At 41.9% G+C, this 14,741-nt stretch overlaps 1 protein-coding gene across 2 annotated transcripts in view; it reads right to left on the bottom strand.

The window, feature by feature from the left end:
• DPH1 (diphthamide biosynthesis 1) overlaps window positions 1-14,741 on the bottom strand; it is a 467,476-nt gene that overhangs the window by 222,470 nt on the left and 230,265 nt on the right. For both annotated transcript variants that reach the window (XM_077480578.1, XM_077480579.1), the window contains exon 4: window positions 1,102-1,223. In XM_077480578.1, the coding sequence (XP_077336704.1) occupies window positions 1,102-1,223 (122 nt within the window). The remainder of the gene's footprint in view (window positions 1-1,101; window positions 1,224-14,741) is intronic.

Here is a 14,741-nt window from a genome sequence, read left to right as displayed (position 1 = left end):
TTCATTTATCAATCTCCCCTCCTGTTGATCTTTATTGTCCTTGCCCACCTCTCACAGTTCTTAGCTTTCTCTGCATCAATCTTTTAGTTTCCAAGAATAATATGAAATGAGGCATCACCAGCATCCCTTTAGACCTGCATGCTCAAGCAACTGATCAGCAGATTTCACAAAGTCAGCAGCACTCAGTGGCACACAGGGAGGAACATAAAAGTGTAAAGGGATGCCAAGGATATGTGTTTTCATTTTACACTCTTGAAACAAAATATGAGGTAGGGTACTAGACTTTTACAGGAGCCTGCAGGCCCTTCCCTCCACACATGGAACTGTATACACCGCTCCTACAGCGCTGCAAAGATGCTGCTTGCAGGACTTTTTTTACCGCCCTGCAAGCACAGTGCTCCAGTGTGAAAGCACCCAGGCTTTCACATTGGCGTGAGAGGAGAGGCTCTTTACATGTGCTATGCAGGCGTTTTTTTTAGTGCTATAGCGCCTCTAAAGCGCCTCAGTGTGAAAGCAGCCCAACTGTAGGAGGAGTGCTTTGACTAAAGGAAAACAGAGATCCATGTTTCTGCTCAGCAGAAACAGGAGATCTCCAATTTCCTTTCTGGCAGAACAGTGGTCTTCCTTGTTTACATAGGCAGGCCACCGTTCTTCTTCTCTACGAATGATCGCCGGGTTCCAGGTAGCCATTGCGGCTGCCGGACGCATTGATTGGCTCCCACTGTGTCCAAACACAGCGGTAGCGGTGCTCTGGCGACGGATGCGCGCGCCTGAGAGCCAAAGATGAGAATCACGGTGCAGATATATGATTTTGCGCTAAAGGGCCGACCTGCCGTAGTAAATGTACAAGGGGCGGTCCTTAAGCAGTTAACATATATCCTGTGAGTGTATTTTAAGTAAAGTACTGCTAAATATACCACTCTCTCTTTATAACAAGACCTTTTCTTTTGTTCAGGTCATAAAATGTGTAAAATACGGAACAACTACAGCAATAGAAAAGCAGGTCTATAATTGTGATCACTTAGCCTGCAGTATTTCTAGAACTGTTACCCTACATTTCACCGGTGAACAACTGAAATGCGGACAGAGACATAAACTTACTGAGGCAGCTGTGCCCATAATGTACCAGGAAGTCCGCTCCTAGCGCCCGTGCAGTGTAATCATCCACGCAGCACGCTCCGTATGTCACATCTCCCATCACCACGGTCTCTGCCGATGTAAATCTAAAATGCAAGAAACAGGGACATGAGACCAGCAGGGAATATTCATTGCTGACTTAAGAACACATGATAAATGATGTGTATTATAAGGCCATGTGTAGATGGAAAAATATACACTTTCCAAACTCCCATTGCAATTTAAATAGGAAAAGCATAAACAGAATAAAATGTAAAAAGTATGTGAGTTTGTTATCACTAGGCTGCTTTTTTAATGGTGTCATGAAGAGAAAAAAAATCAAGAGACAAGTTTTAAAGGAACACGGCGCTACTTTACAGTACATCTGTGAAAAGAGGAAAATTAGAACTGACTATGGTGACTAGTCGGCATCATTCAGGGACTGCCTTCCATGCCTAGTGAGCTAATAACTTGGAACAAGCAAGCAGCCAGTAAAGTCTTTCATCCTGCATACTTGTTGCATGTCAGGAACACCAGGGCCAGGATTTTTTTCTTTACCTTTAGACCCGATTCACACTGAGGTGGCACCACTTGCAGCGCGACTGCCTCAGGCGACCGGGATCCGACTTGAGCGGTGGCTTGCAAAATTACTTCTGTATAGAAGTCAGTGCAAGTCACCCCAAAAGTCGTACAGGAACCTTTTTCTAAGTCGGAGCGACTTGAGTCGCTCCGATTAGAATGGTTCCATTGCACAGAACGGGACGCTACTTGTCAGGCGGCTAAGTTGCCTGCCGAGTCGCCCCCGCATGAACCGGCTCTAAGAGAACCAAAAGCCACTAACCATATCTGCAGCAGCTTTCAGTATGCTTCACCGGAAATACCAGGCTGCCCTAACAGACAAAGTTTAGTATTTATTTAAAGAGAAGTAAGGGATTTTTTTTTTAATGAGAATTATACTTAACTAGGTGGATGCAGCATCAGACCGCTGCTGAATCTGTCCCACGCTGGCTATACGACTGAGAACCAAGCGATCAAATATCGTTGACTGCTCAGTTCTCAGACCTCCGTGAGCAGAGAGCTGGTGACTGTCGGTCACTGCTGTCTGCTCTGCCCCCCCCCCCCCCCCCCACCACACGCTCACTGGTGTGCTGGCCTATGGAGGGGGTGGCAGTGGCTGGTTCTGGCTGAGCCAGGTTCCGATTCAGGGTTGTGGGCAGATCCCGACCATATTGTTGCAATCTTTCCCCTGCCTGGACTTGCTCTGTAACGTCATCCCGCTGTCTGCTGAAAACGGATCATAGGTGTGCAGAACGAACTGCACTACTGTGATCCACAGAAGTACAGCCAGACAAGCTTTGGCTGTACTTTTCCGATGAACATTGTTCCAAGGCCAACAGACTTCAAGGTTGGGACTGTTGAATTTGTATAAAATGGAGGAAACTATACCAGAGGAAGAGAATTGTAAACCCACGTTCCTGAAATGTGTTTCCAATAGAGAATTGATGTGCAAATAAAAGTAGCTTTTTCACATTAATTGGGCATAAATGTCATTGATGGGGACGATTCCCATTTTTCAATATATACGCAGGGGGACTTATCCAGAGGAGCTATAAATTCTTTGTATATGAGTCCTTTCATATACAAGAACAAGTGGACCTTTTCTTTCTAGCACCCTTGTTCCCTTAGCCCATGTTCGTCTCCAGGACTTCTCCAGAGCCACTACTATCCTTTGGAACCCCCTTTCCCATTCTGTCTGGCTATCTCCTACTCTGTCTGCTTTTAAGTGATTACTAAAAACTCATCTCTTCAGGGAAGCCTATCCTGCCTCTGCCTGAAAACTGTATGTCTACTTTCTCCTTTAGGTCATTCCTCAGTTATTACCTTTTGTATCACTTGTCCCTCCCTTTTAGATTGTAAACTCTCATAATTAGGCTATTCCTAATCCTGTTATATTGAATTGTTTTGTAACTGTACTGTGTCCCTATACTTTGTAAAGTGCTACACAAACTGTTACAATATTAATAATTTAATAATAATAAATTAAGAATATTAATAATAATTATATACTTAAGATATAGTTTGTCTCACTGGGGTTGTTATTGTTGTTATTAAAATTAGTACCCAAATCCAATGTCTTTATCATCTTTTCCACCTACGCTTCATGGATCACACTCTCTTCTGTGGGTGCAAGATGATAATCTTCAGACTTGGTTCACACTTGTGTGATGCAGGAGCCAGCTCGCTTCCAGTGCGGGTTCCCCCATCATACCAGAATTGCCGGCGGTTCACACTGACCTCTGCAAACTGCTGTGGGTGTCAATACAAAGGCAATGACACCCCCAGATCGGTTACCAGATCACAGTGCGAACTGTGAAATTGTGCAGGAATCGGAATGCAAAAGGTCATGCTCCATTTTGGTGCAAATGTGATGCAAAATCAGCCATACAATCTTTATGGCTGAATTTGCATCGCACATACATCACATGTGATCTGCAAAGCAATGCAATGCGAATCACATGCGATGTCTGGCAACGCACAAGTGTGAACCGAGCCACACCTTACTTAGGGGCAAGCTACTCCTTCGAAATAGGATACTCCCTGACTGCCAAGAACCCTCTGGTGTCTTGATTAAATATATTCAGTTGCAAAATTATATGTATTATATTATATTACACCCTGCAGACTCACTGACCAGACAGTACACTGACTTGGAGTCGTTACTCTTCAAGTCCATCAGACCTGAATACCCTCTCTCCCTGATATACCAAATTTTACAGAAAGAATCTTCTTTATTATATTCTCCACCATTTATAGCCAGATGGGAGAGAGAATTGAATATATCTATTGAGGATGCAGCCTGGGACAAGATACTTGCTCTTTTCTATAAGACTTATATCCTCAATTGCTCAGGAACGTAATTACAAGATACTGTCTAGATCAGCCTTTCTCAACCTTTTCAACACAGAGGAACCCTTGAAATAGTTCTCCAGTCTTGGGGAACCCCTGCTAAAAATGAGAAATCTACAACTCATGATACAATAGTGTGATGGTCAGTGGAAAAAATGGTCCTTACACTTGTGGTCATTGGGAAGAATTACCTCCTTACAGATAGCTAAAAAGATCAATGGTGTCAGTGAGAACTTATCTGAGAGGTAGAAATGGCCCAATGCTGAAGGAACCCCTAGCAACCTCTGGAGAAACCCTGGTTGAGAATCACTGGTCTAGATGGTATCGTTGCCTGACTATCTTACATAATAAAGACCCGGCTGTGCCAGATACTTGTTGGCAGTGTATGCAGGCCCCAGGTACTCTATTCATGTCCACGAATAACCCCTTTCTGGAACAAGATCTAGCAGCTTTATAAAAAAAATGATAAGGGGATTCCTACCCTAACACACCCCAAATCATTATATTGTCCTTGCTTCCTGTATCTTACAGACCAAACAAAAGCTTACGGTAATTAGACACTTTCTTACAACAGCTAGGTCGGTAATAGCCATACACTGGCACAGTCCTGATCCTCCCTTCCTGGCTGAGTGGGCATGCAAGCTGGAGAATATCAGTAATATGGAACTATGATCGATTTGGACGGGGATAAAATGGAGGCATATGGGATCATGTGGACCGCGTGGTCATATTTTCAATACTCCGCTGAGTTTTCATTGTTTGTGTCCTGAATCTCTGGGTTGTATTGCCTGTAATAGAAAGGGGCTCCTTCCCATTCCCTTTTTTGTTCTCTCCTATATTTTTCCTTTCTCTTTTTTCTTTCCCTTCTTCTCTGCCACATTGGCGCTATATGAGATTATACTCATCCTCTACCTAGATCAGGTCACTACCATATTCTGTTTCTATGGATTACTTTGTGTGTGTGTATATATATATATATATATATATATATAGTATATGGTTTACCAATGGGGTTTTCCTACTGGTGCTATATAATACTTGTACAGTGTGCACTAAAGAGTTATTCTATATTGCTGCCTTAGTCCATTCTGTATGTATATTGTCCTATTTTTTGTTACCTACCTTGTTCAGTGGTTATATAACATTTTCTATTTTGCCCTATACTAACAGATATGTACGACCTGTACTTAGTGCAGCATCTTCTTTTTAGCTTCTATGACCATGTTATTGTGTTGTTTTGTGAAAATCTAATAAACTTGGATGAAACATAAAATTAGTACCCATACAAGAAATATAGAGTGGTTGCCAACAGGGCAGAAAGACACGGACAGCAATAAAAACAATATCAGATCACATTACTCTTCCCCACTGCACTAAAAATGTGCTTCTGTATTTGTCTATGTCCCCATTAAACAATTTCCCATGAATTCCTGTCTGGAAATGAGGGAAAATGTTCCCAGTAGGGATTCAGACAGCAATAAAGACTTGTAACAATAGAGAGAAAGGTATGGGGTGCTGGATCATTTCTTACAATAAATACTTAGTGTAGTAGAAAATACATTTCCTTTAGGCAGTTCTCCAAAGGGAAACAGTCATAACCGTGGTCAAAACCTCCTTTTCCTATCATGGTTGGTAAAGTCTGCTATACACTGCTTGAAATTTTAGGGGATTTGTGCTGATAATCAGACAGCCGTGGGAGCCAGTGGTCAGAATGCAATAGTTGGCAAGAGAGATCCATCCAACCACGCGGTTTAGCAAGGATGGAGGATTTTGTTAGATTTCTTTTGTTCGGCACGCACTGTTCTGCAGTGGTTACTGGGCTGCCTTCAAACTGATCCACAGGTGCAGAGCAGTGCGCCTGTGGGTAACCTACACTGGGCCATAGACTTCTATTACCTGCGAGTTTGGGACACTTTCTGAAAGTACACCACACCTGCAGGATATAATAGATGTCTATGGCAAAGTGCAGCTAACTTGCAGGAAAGCCACAGGTGCACTGCGCTGCAACCGCTATGTGCGTACATCGCAATGCATCAGTGTGAAAGCAGCCTTAAGCCCCTTTCACACAGTCAGTCTGACCCAATCAGACCCTCCATTCACCTCTAAGGAGTGGCAGATGTAAACGGACTTGTGTCTGTTTACAAATGCCTACCTCCAATCCAATACGCTAAAAAAAAGAAAAAAAAGAAAAAAAAAAAGAAAGTAGAGTGGGCTGTGTCAGTGTCTGCTCTGCATATGCAGAGTGGACAGGGACTTGTCATCCGCCCGCTCCACTCATTGTGGCCCATGACCGGTTACCAAGTCTGTTAAGTTGCCCTTGCTTTTCAAAAGGTTGGGCACCCGTGGTCTACAGGGTAACTCTCTTTTAAAGGTGTTTATTTGGTTTGTAGCATACCAAACGATTGCCACCTAAACCAGAGCGATGGCATTAATGTCAGCTATGCAGAGCCCAACAATAATAAGGAGAAGAATAATACAGATTAAACAAGCCATAAAATATCATAACCGTATAGAAATAATCAGAATCAGCAGTACGATAAACATGGGCAATCCAGATCAGCTAATAAACAAGAACAAGACAACACAACAACCACCCCCAACAATCTCACACACACACACACACACACACACACACACACACACACACACACACACACAGTTCTCCTCTCCAGGCCCAGGTAAAAGATTTGTATCTGACCCATTTCAAAAGGAGGATGGTGAAGAAACCAGATCCGCCATTTGAGAAGTCGAAATATCCAGCCACGGTTGTCAGACTTTACTATATTATTTGTGGACAGGCACTTCCCTTGTAAATAAGTTTGTACAAAGGGAATGCCTGGTTTATCAGACGCTAAACGTATGGCAATGTGGGAAGAGCTGGATCCTTCCATTGCAGCAAAAGCGCTTTTCTGGCATAAAAAAATTATCAAAAGGAACATAATATGATTACAAGTGGAACATAGTTATCAATTACACCAAGTAGGCAAACCTCTGGAGTCTTTGGAGCTTGCAGACTTAAGCTGGCCATACACCATACAATTTTCTTATTTCATTTCCTTTAGATTTACCTTCAACTGCATAGTCCCTGCCTGATTGCACACAAATTAAAAGTGTTTAGACTTGACCTCATATTATATGGTTTTGGTAAATCTAAAGGAAATTTATAGAAGAAAATTGTATAATGTATGGCCAGCCTAAACCCACGTACACACGGTCTGAGATTTTTCCAACCAAATCCGTCGGATTTTGCCCGTCGGATTTAGTCCGACGGATTGTGTCCGAAACTGTTGCATACACACGGTCGGGCCAAGTTGGCGAAAAATCCGATCTTTCAGAACGTGATGACGTAATTTCGTTACGATGGGACTACATTCAGGCTAGTAGCCAATAGCTTTGATGTAGGAATTTGATCTGAGCATGCGTGGCACTTGGTCCGATGAAAATTCTCTACACATGATCGGATTAGGTCCGTCCGGCCCAGTTGGCCGGGAAATATTTCCAACATGTTGGAAAATTGGGTCGGACGGAGATTCGGACGGAATCAGCCCGATGCATACCACACACAGTCGGATTATCTGACGACACGGTCCGATAAGACTCATTCCGACAGATTCTCAGACCGTGTGCACAGGGGCTTAGATGTGTTGTTAGCACATCAAACAATTCAGCCCAAAAAGAGGACAATCTTGGACAATACAGGGTAACTCTTTGCCACTATGCTCTATACATGGACTAATATGTAGGATTCTGGTGATAAAGTAATTATGGCCATCCTAAAATGTAAACATCCTTATGTGGGCTTGAAATCAGTTCTTGTACTGCTATTCTGAACATCCCTGCGCTGACTCTTCTACCATGATGTCTTTTTGAAATTTAGGGGTGGTCAGATGTGTATTAGGGACAGGGTGGTCCTGAGGGACCAGTTTTACTGTTTTGTTACAAAACTGAATAAATAAAACTTAAAAAAAAAAATAGAGAGTACTAGACAAGTGAATGTTCTCTATTTGCAATAGAATTTGCCAGGCCCTGATGAAGGGGAGCCCTTTGAGGCTCAAAACAGGAGGTAGGCATTTTTACTGTAATGCCGTGTACACACGGCCGGACTTTTCCACAGCAAAGGTCTGATGGATCGTGTTTGGGCTTCATCGGACCTTTGCTGTCAAGTCCGGTCAAAAAAGCCATTCGTCTGTATGCTAGTCCGACGGACAAAAACCGACGCTAGGGTAGCTATTGGCTACTGGCTATGAACTTCCTTATTCTAGTCCAGTCGTATGTCATCACGTTCGAATCCGTCAGACTTTGGTGTGATTGTGTCCGTCGGAAGTCTGCCGAAAGCCCGTCGGGAAGACTGTCAGATCTAGTCTGCCGGAAAGTCCGGTGATGTGTACACGGCATTAGAGACTTCTGATAAAGCACATTTGTTTTTTCGTCTTGTCTAGTGCTTTCCCTAAGCATAACTTAACAGAGACTTTAGCCCTATTCTCAATCCACCCAAAAGTAAAAAAGCATTAGCTGAAATTGGGATTTTTTCAATTTCAGACACAACAGAAATGTATTTTCATGAATAATGTGTATCCCAATTAAAAAACAGACGTGTACTGATTAAAATACAAGGGTTTCCATCACTGACCTCTTTCTAAAAACACACTTTGCCTGGCTGCTTTATGAGTCATTGCCCTAGGACAAGCATGCAGATTAGAAAATCTGCTTTTCACTAAAGTCTCAAAAACACTTAGCCCTTGTACACACAGTCGGACATTCTGACAACCAAATCCATTGGATTTTGTTTGACGGATTTTGTCCGAAACTGTTGCATACACACGGTCGGACAAAGTTGTCAGAAAATCTGATTGTACATAACGTGATGACATTATTTTGTTACGACGGGACTACGTTCAGGCTAGTAGCCAATAGCTTTGGTCTAGGAATTTGATCTGAGCATGCGTGGCACTTTTTCCGTCAGAGTAGGCTACACATGATCGGAGTATGTCCGATTGGAGCATTTTGTCGAAAAATTTTACCGGCAAGTTGGAAAAGTTGGTCCGTCGGATATTCCGACGGAAACAGTCCGATGGAGACCACACACAGTCGGAATATCCGACAAAACGGTCCGATAGGACACATTCTGTCAGAATCTCTGACCGCGTGTACAAGGGCTAAGTCGCTCAAGTAGAGTTACCCCTAGTGGTATGCAACTGTAATTCTCAAACAGGTGCAGCCCTCCTCAGATTGGGAAATCTTTAAACAACTGCCAAAACACAAACATGAGGGCGCAAATGCCTAGCGCATTACCACCATACGTTATTCAATACTAAAAGACAATTACATACTCGCAATCAAACATAAATGACAACAGGCATATCACATGGAAACGGCAGCTGTAGGCGATGTTATCTAGGCATGTAGCACACGGTTGGAAGGATGGCGCATTTCAGGGGATATGCCCCCTTCCTCAGAACTCAGAGAGAGAGGGCATTTTCAACCAAAACGTGTCAGCCTTTCAACAGTGTGCTTCATGGCTAGATGACATCACCTATGGCTGGAGTTTCCATGTGATATGCATAATGTCATTTATGTTTGTGAGTATGCAATTATCTTTTAGTATTAAATAAAGTTGTATTGTGGTAATGTGCTAGATGTGTGTATCCTCCTGTGTGTGTTTTGTTGCAGTAGAAAACCTGTATGCCATCAATAAGAATTAAATGCATTGGATCAACACGTCAGCCAACCAGCTAGCATTTTCAGGGCAGCTCCACAATCTCTCAGTACAGGTTTTTTTCAGATGAATGACAAATTCAAATCTGCATTGGGAATACTGGTCACAATAATATTAACATCACATCTAATATGCATAACAATCTGCAGAGTGAACCCAGTGACATATTCATTTCATGTACAAGAGTCCTACTTTTAGATGCCTACCTAATGAACATAATAGATTCACTCGGACACTTCATTCCTGATAAGCAAGTTATGATCATACAGAAATCAGGCAAAAGATAGGTTGGAGGACTGGAAACACAAACAGGAAGCCTTTAGAAAAACAAGAAGAGCTCTAATGTCAGGAAGATAAGAATGAAGCATACATTCCAGATTAGGCACAGACAGAAAACCTAAATTGCTATGCTCTGCTTTGCTTGATTTGCTCTGATTATGGGTTCCATTCAAATTGACATGAACAAATGGATAAGGCTCTCCCTTTTTTAATGCTATCCATACACACAGTAATCTCAATGGCAACAGCAAGCAAATGAAAACTGATCTTCAAGTGCATGGATTGGAGAAAAAAAACATCATCATCTATAATAAAAAAATTCCATAAAAAAAAAAAAAAAAAAAGAAAATTAATGGACATGGTAGTAAGCACCATTAATAGGCAACCATTGTTTGCTCATCTTCTGAGCTCTAACGTCAATGACAACATAAATTATGTGGTAGGTGTGCCGTATAGTCCATCACGTAGAATATTGGCCCGCACTGAAATAATCTAGCCCTTATCCCCTAATTAGAAACAGGAAACAAACTGGTTGACAGGAAATATACTTTTCAGTATTGTAGGTAAAGGAAGCCTACATTTAATTCGGTGTTACGATAAAGAATTGCCAATGTAGAGACGCCTGGCATCATTGGACACCTTAATCAGATTAAAGCGGGAGTAAACCCAGTTTCAAAAAACACTTACATTCCCAGCATGCCAGAAATGCTAACTTTCACATTGGTTGTGCTCTCAACCAAACTTTCAAACCATCCAATGGCTGGCTTCATAACTGATCACATGTGCAGCATTATGGCAGTTGAAGAATCATTAGAGGCCAAGATGGCAGCTTCCTTGACTGAAAACGATAGAAGGGTTTACTTCCACTTTAACATCTCCTTCTGTCATGCTAATTTGTTTCAGTAGGGTCTGCATTCCCTTCTACAGGTGGAGTCTCTATAAGGACACACACATCCTTCTACTTTTCCATTGAGATATCCCCAAAAGGATGTGTTTTGTGTTGTGAAGATATTTACCGTGGGAGTGGGTGACAAAGGGGGTCTTAAGTCAGGGGTTGACAAATTTGCTTGGAATCTAGGAGCCAGCTAAAAAGGTTAGGAGCCAGGTCCGTGATGGCGATCTGGACCTGTCCCTGGCCTGACATGGAGACGAGTGAGGGGAAGATAGCCCCCAGCCCCTCACCTGTCTCCAAGTCATTGCCCATAGCTCTTAGAGGGACATTTTATTTTTTTATTTTTTTCAAATGACAATTTTTTATTAAATTGCATTTTAGTGTAAATATGAGATGTGAGGTCTCTCTGATCCCAGATCTCATATATAAGAGGACCTGTCATGCTTTTTTCTATTACAAGGGATTTTTACATTCCTTGTAATAGGAATAAAAGTGACACACTTTTTTTTTTTTTTAAAGAACATTGAAAAAAATAAAAATAAAAGTTAAAATAAGAAAAAAAAAATATTTTAAACGCGCCCTGTCCCGCCAAGCTTGCGTGCAGAAGCGAACGCATATATGAAAGCGGTGTTCAAACCACACATGTGAGGTATCGCTGCGATCGGTAGAGTGAGAGCAATAATTCTAGCCCCAGACCTCCTCTGTAACTTAAAACGTGCAACCTGTAGAATTTTTTAAACGTCGCCTATGGAGATTTTTAAGGGTAAAAGTTTGTTGCCATTCCATAAGCGGGGGCGCAATTTTGAAGTATGTCATGTTGGGTATCGATTTACTCGACGTAACATTATCTTTCACAATATAAAAAAAAATTGGGCTAACTTTACTGTTGTCTTATTTTTTTTGTTATTAAATACATTTTCCCCAAAAAAGTGCGCTTGTAAGTCCGCTGTGCAAATACAGTGTGACAGACAGTATTGCAACGACCACCATTTTATTCTCTAGGGTGTTAGAATAAAATATATATATATATAATGTTTAGGGGGTTCTGAGTAAAGGGAAGGAGATGGAGCTTCCCCTGCCTGCCAGCCTATTAGCATTGCTGGTTGTAATTCCAACGGCCACCACAAGAGGGCGCCAGATTCCAGAAGGAACCATAGGATAGTAGAAGGCCTCAAAGCCGGGGGCTCAATTACCGGCCGCCGGCGGCGCGGCCCGACGCGATCACGCCGGGGGGGTCCGCAGTGACAGGATACCCCCAGCTGTGATGCCCCAGGCGCCAGGCCGCTATTTCTAGTCGCAAATGCGACCTGGCGCCCGGGTTTTGTCGAGCCCTGTCTTAAGTGCCAACCTTTTTCCAAGCTCTTCTGCAGCTCAATTTGTCTACCAGAGCCAAAAGAAATACCAAATACTTCCAGGTATAGAGGAGCGCCTTCCTCCCACGATACAACACTGGATGCCTGAACACCCAATCACTGAATCCAAGTACTATCACTTGGGTGTTTGTTTTTAGCCCTTTGTATGCTTCGATATGCAGTAACAACAATACAAGGCTTCTTTACTAATCTCCAGTGCGGCAGTGCATTGCTGGGAAGATATCGGCATAGGTGGGGAGGGGATGGTGTATGAGCATGGGTATACACATCCACATCCCCAAACAATGCTTGTTTTGAATGTGAAGCATCATATGACCACTGACCACTACCACAATATAATAGCCTATGGCTATTGCCTTAAAGTGTATTTCAAGGCAAAATTACACACGGTACACCTCGACAGTGCACGGACATTCCTGTGTTTTTTATGCCTATGGCCTTTTTGAAGTGCAGAATTTCAGATACTTCCAGCTGTAATTGCAGTGAAAGGTGGTTCTACAAAGGGGGGCTGAATACAAATGCATGCCACACTTTTCAGATATTTGTTTGTAAAAAATCCCCAGAAAAACATTTATCGTTTTCTTTCCACTTCACAATTATGTGCCACTTTGTGTTGGTCTATCACATAAAAATCCCAATAAAATACATTTACGTTTTGGTTGTAACATGACAAAATGTGGAAAACTTCAAGGGGTATGAATACTTTTTCAAGGCACTGTAAAGGTAGTATGAACTTAAATTTGGCAGGAGTTCAACTATTTCAATATCTCATCTAAATATAATTAATATATTTATTATGCCATAGCATGCCCACAGGTAACCATGTGGGATCATAGGTGAGGGGATGTTGTTTGGCATCATGTAAGGAAGCATTTGAGGGTACAAATGGAAAATCTTTTTTTACGTGCGTCTCCAAAAGTCTCATTTCCTTTTACTATAACCTTCTAATTATTATTGCACTTCAGGAGGCAGACCAATTATAACTAAAATGAAAAGCAAAGAACCCCATTAACGAGGTATAGAAGAGATGATTGTCATTAGAACCACAGTGGTCTTATTCAGGGATAACTAAAACCACAACTGCCATGGTGCTGCTTATGTGATCAAATATGACACCGGCCATTTGATGGTTTGACACTTTGGTTGAGAGCACAAGCAAATGTGACAGTTTGCATACCCCGCCATTTTTTAAAACTGTTAAATTGATGGGTTTAGTTCCACTTTAATATACTTTTTATATTTACACAGAAAATACATATACTTCCTTTCACTTATGCCACGTACACACGACCGGACTTTTTGAGGGACTAGGTCCAACGGTCTTTCCAATGGACTTTCGGCGGAGTTCCGACGGACTTTCCGAATGAACAGACTTGGCCACACACAATCACACCAAAGTCTGATGGATTCGAACGTGATGACGTACGACCGGACTAGAATAAGGAAGTTCATAGCCAGTAGCCAATAGCTGCCCTAGCGTAGTTTTTTGTCCATCGGACTAGCATACACACAAACGGATTTCTCGGTCTGGCTGAGTTCCGGTGGGAAAATTTAAAACATTCTATTTCTAAAGTCCGCGGGATTTTTGGCAAGCAAAGGTCCGATGGAGCCCACACGCGATCGAATTGTCTGAAGGACTCGTTCCGTCGAACCTTTGCTGTCAAAAAGTCTGGTTGTGTGTACGTGGCATTACACAAAACTGGAAGGCCCTTTTCACACATGCAGTACACGTTTGTCTGTTTTTCATTCATTCGTTGACGGATGAAAAACGGACATCAATGCATCTATATAAAAAAGGGATGTAACTTGATGATCACCCATTTACATCAGTTTACATCTGCATCCGTCAACATCAGTTTTTTTTTTTTTAACAGATCAATGCTCTATTTTTCTTCCATTAAGAAAAAAAAAAAAAAAACGCACGAGAAACAAATGTAAACTGACAAACGGTCTGTTTTTCGTCCGTTTTTTGCATTAGTAGTGGAAGTAAAGAAACTGATGAAAAACTGATGAGCAGCAAATGAAAACTTCATTTCTTTTTTCTTTGAAAAGAAGTGACTGAACTGATGAAATGATGGTCCGCATGTGTGAAAGGGGCCGAAGGGTCTCAAATTATAATTGTTTTAACTGGCAGTTACCCACTGCAAAAATTTATGGGAATGCGACTTCATACAAGACTTCCAGTTGAAAATGACTGGGTTTATGTCTGAAGCTGTCAGTGTACCAAATAACTGTAATTTTTTTTTTTAATAAATGTAAAAAAATCTTTAAAAGCATACAATCTAAGTTTCATCAAGTGATTGTTGCTATGCGCACAAGCGGATTGTTGTTGCACTGGAAGTTCTCTAATCCTGAGATTTATTCCTGAAAAAGGCTTGCTAAAGTGGAACTTTAGTAAGGAAATTAGTCCTGTGTAAAACATAAAATGCCCATGCTGTTTAAAATCCAGTGATACACT

Source organism: Lithobates pipiens, unplaced genomic scaffold (assembly GCF_037356315.1).
Source record: "Lithobates pipiens isolate NorthernLeopardFrog02 unplaced genomic scaffold, aLitPip1_a1.2 Scaffold_16, whole genome shotgun sequence".
NCBI lineage: Eukaryota > Metazoa > Chordata > Amphibia > Anura > Ranidae > Lithobates > Lithobates pipiens.
The sequence above is the reverse complement of the archived record's forward strand: the minus strand, read 5'-3'. Positions and strand labels throughout refer to the sequence as shown.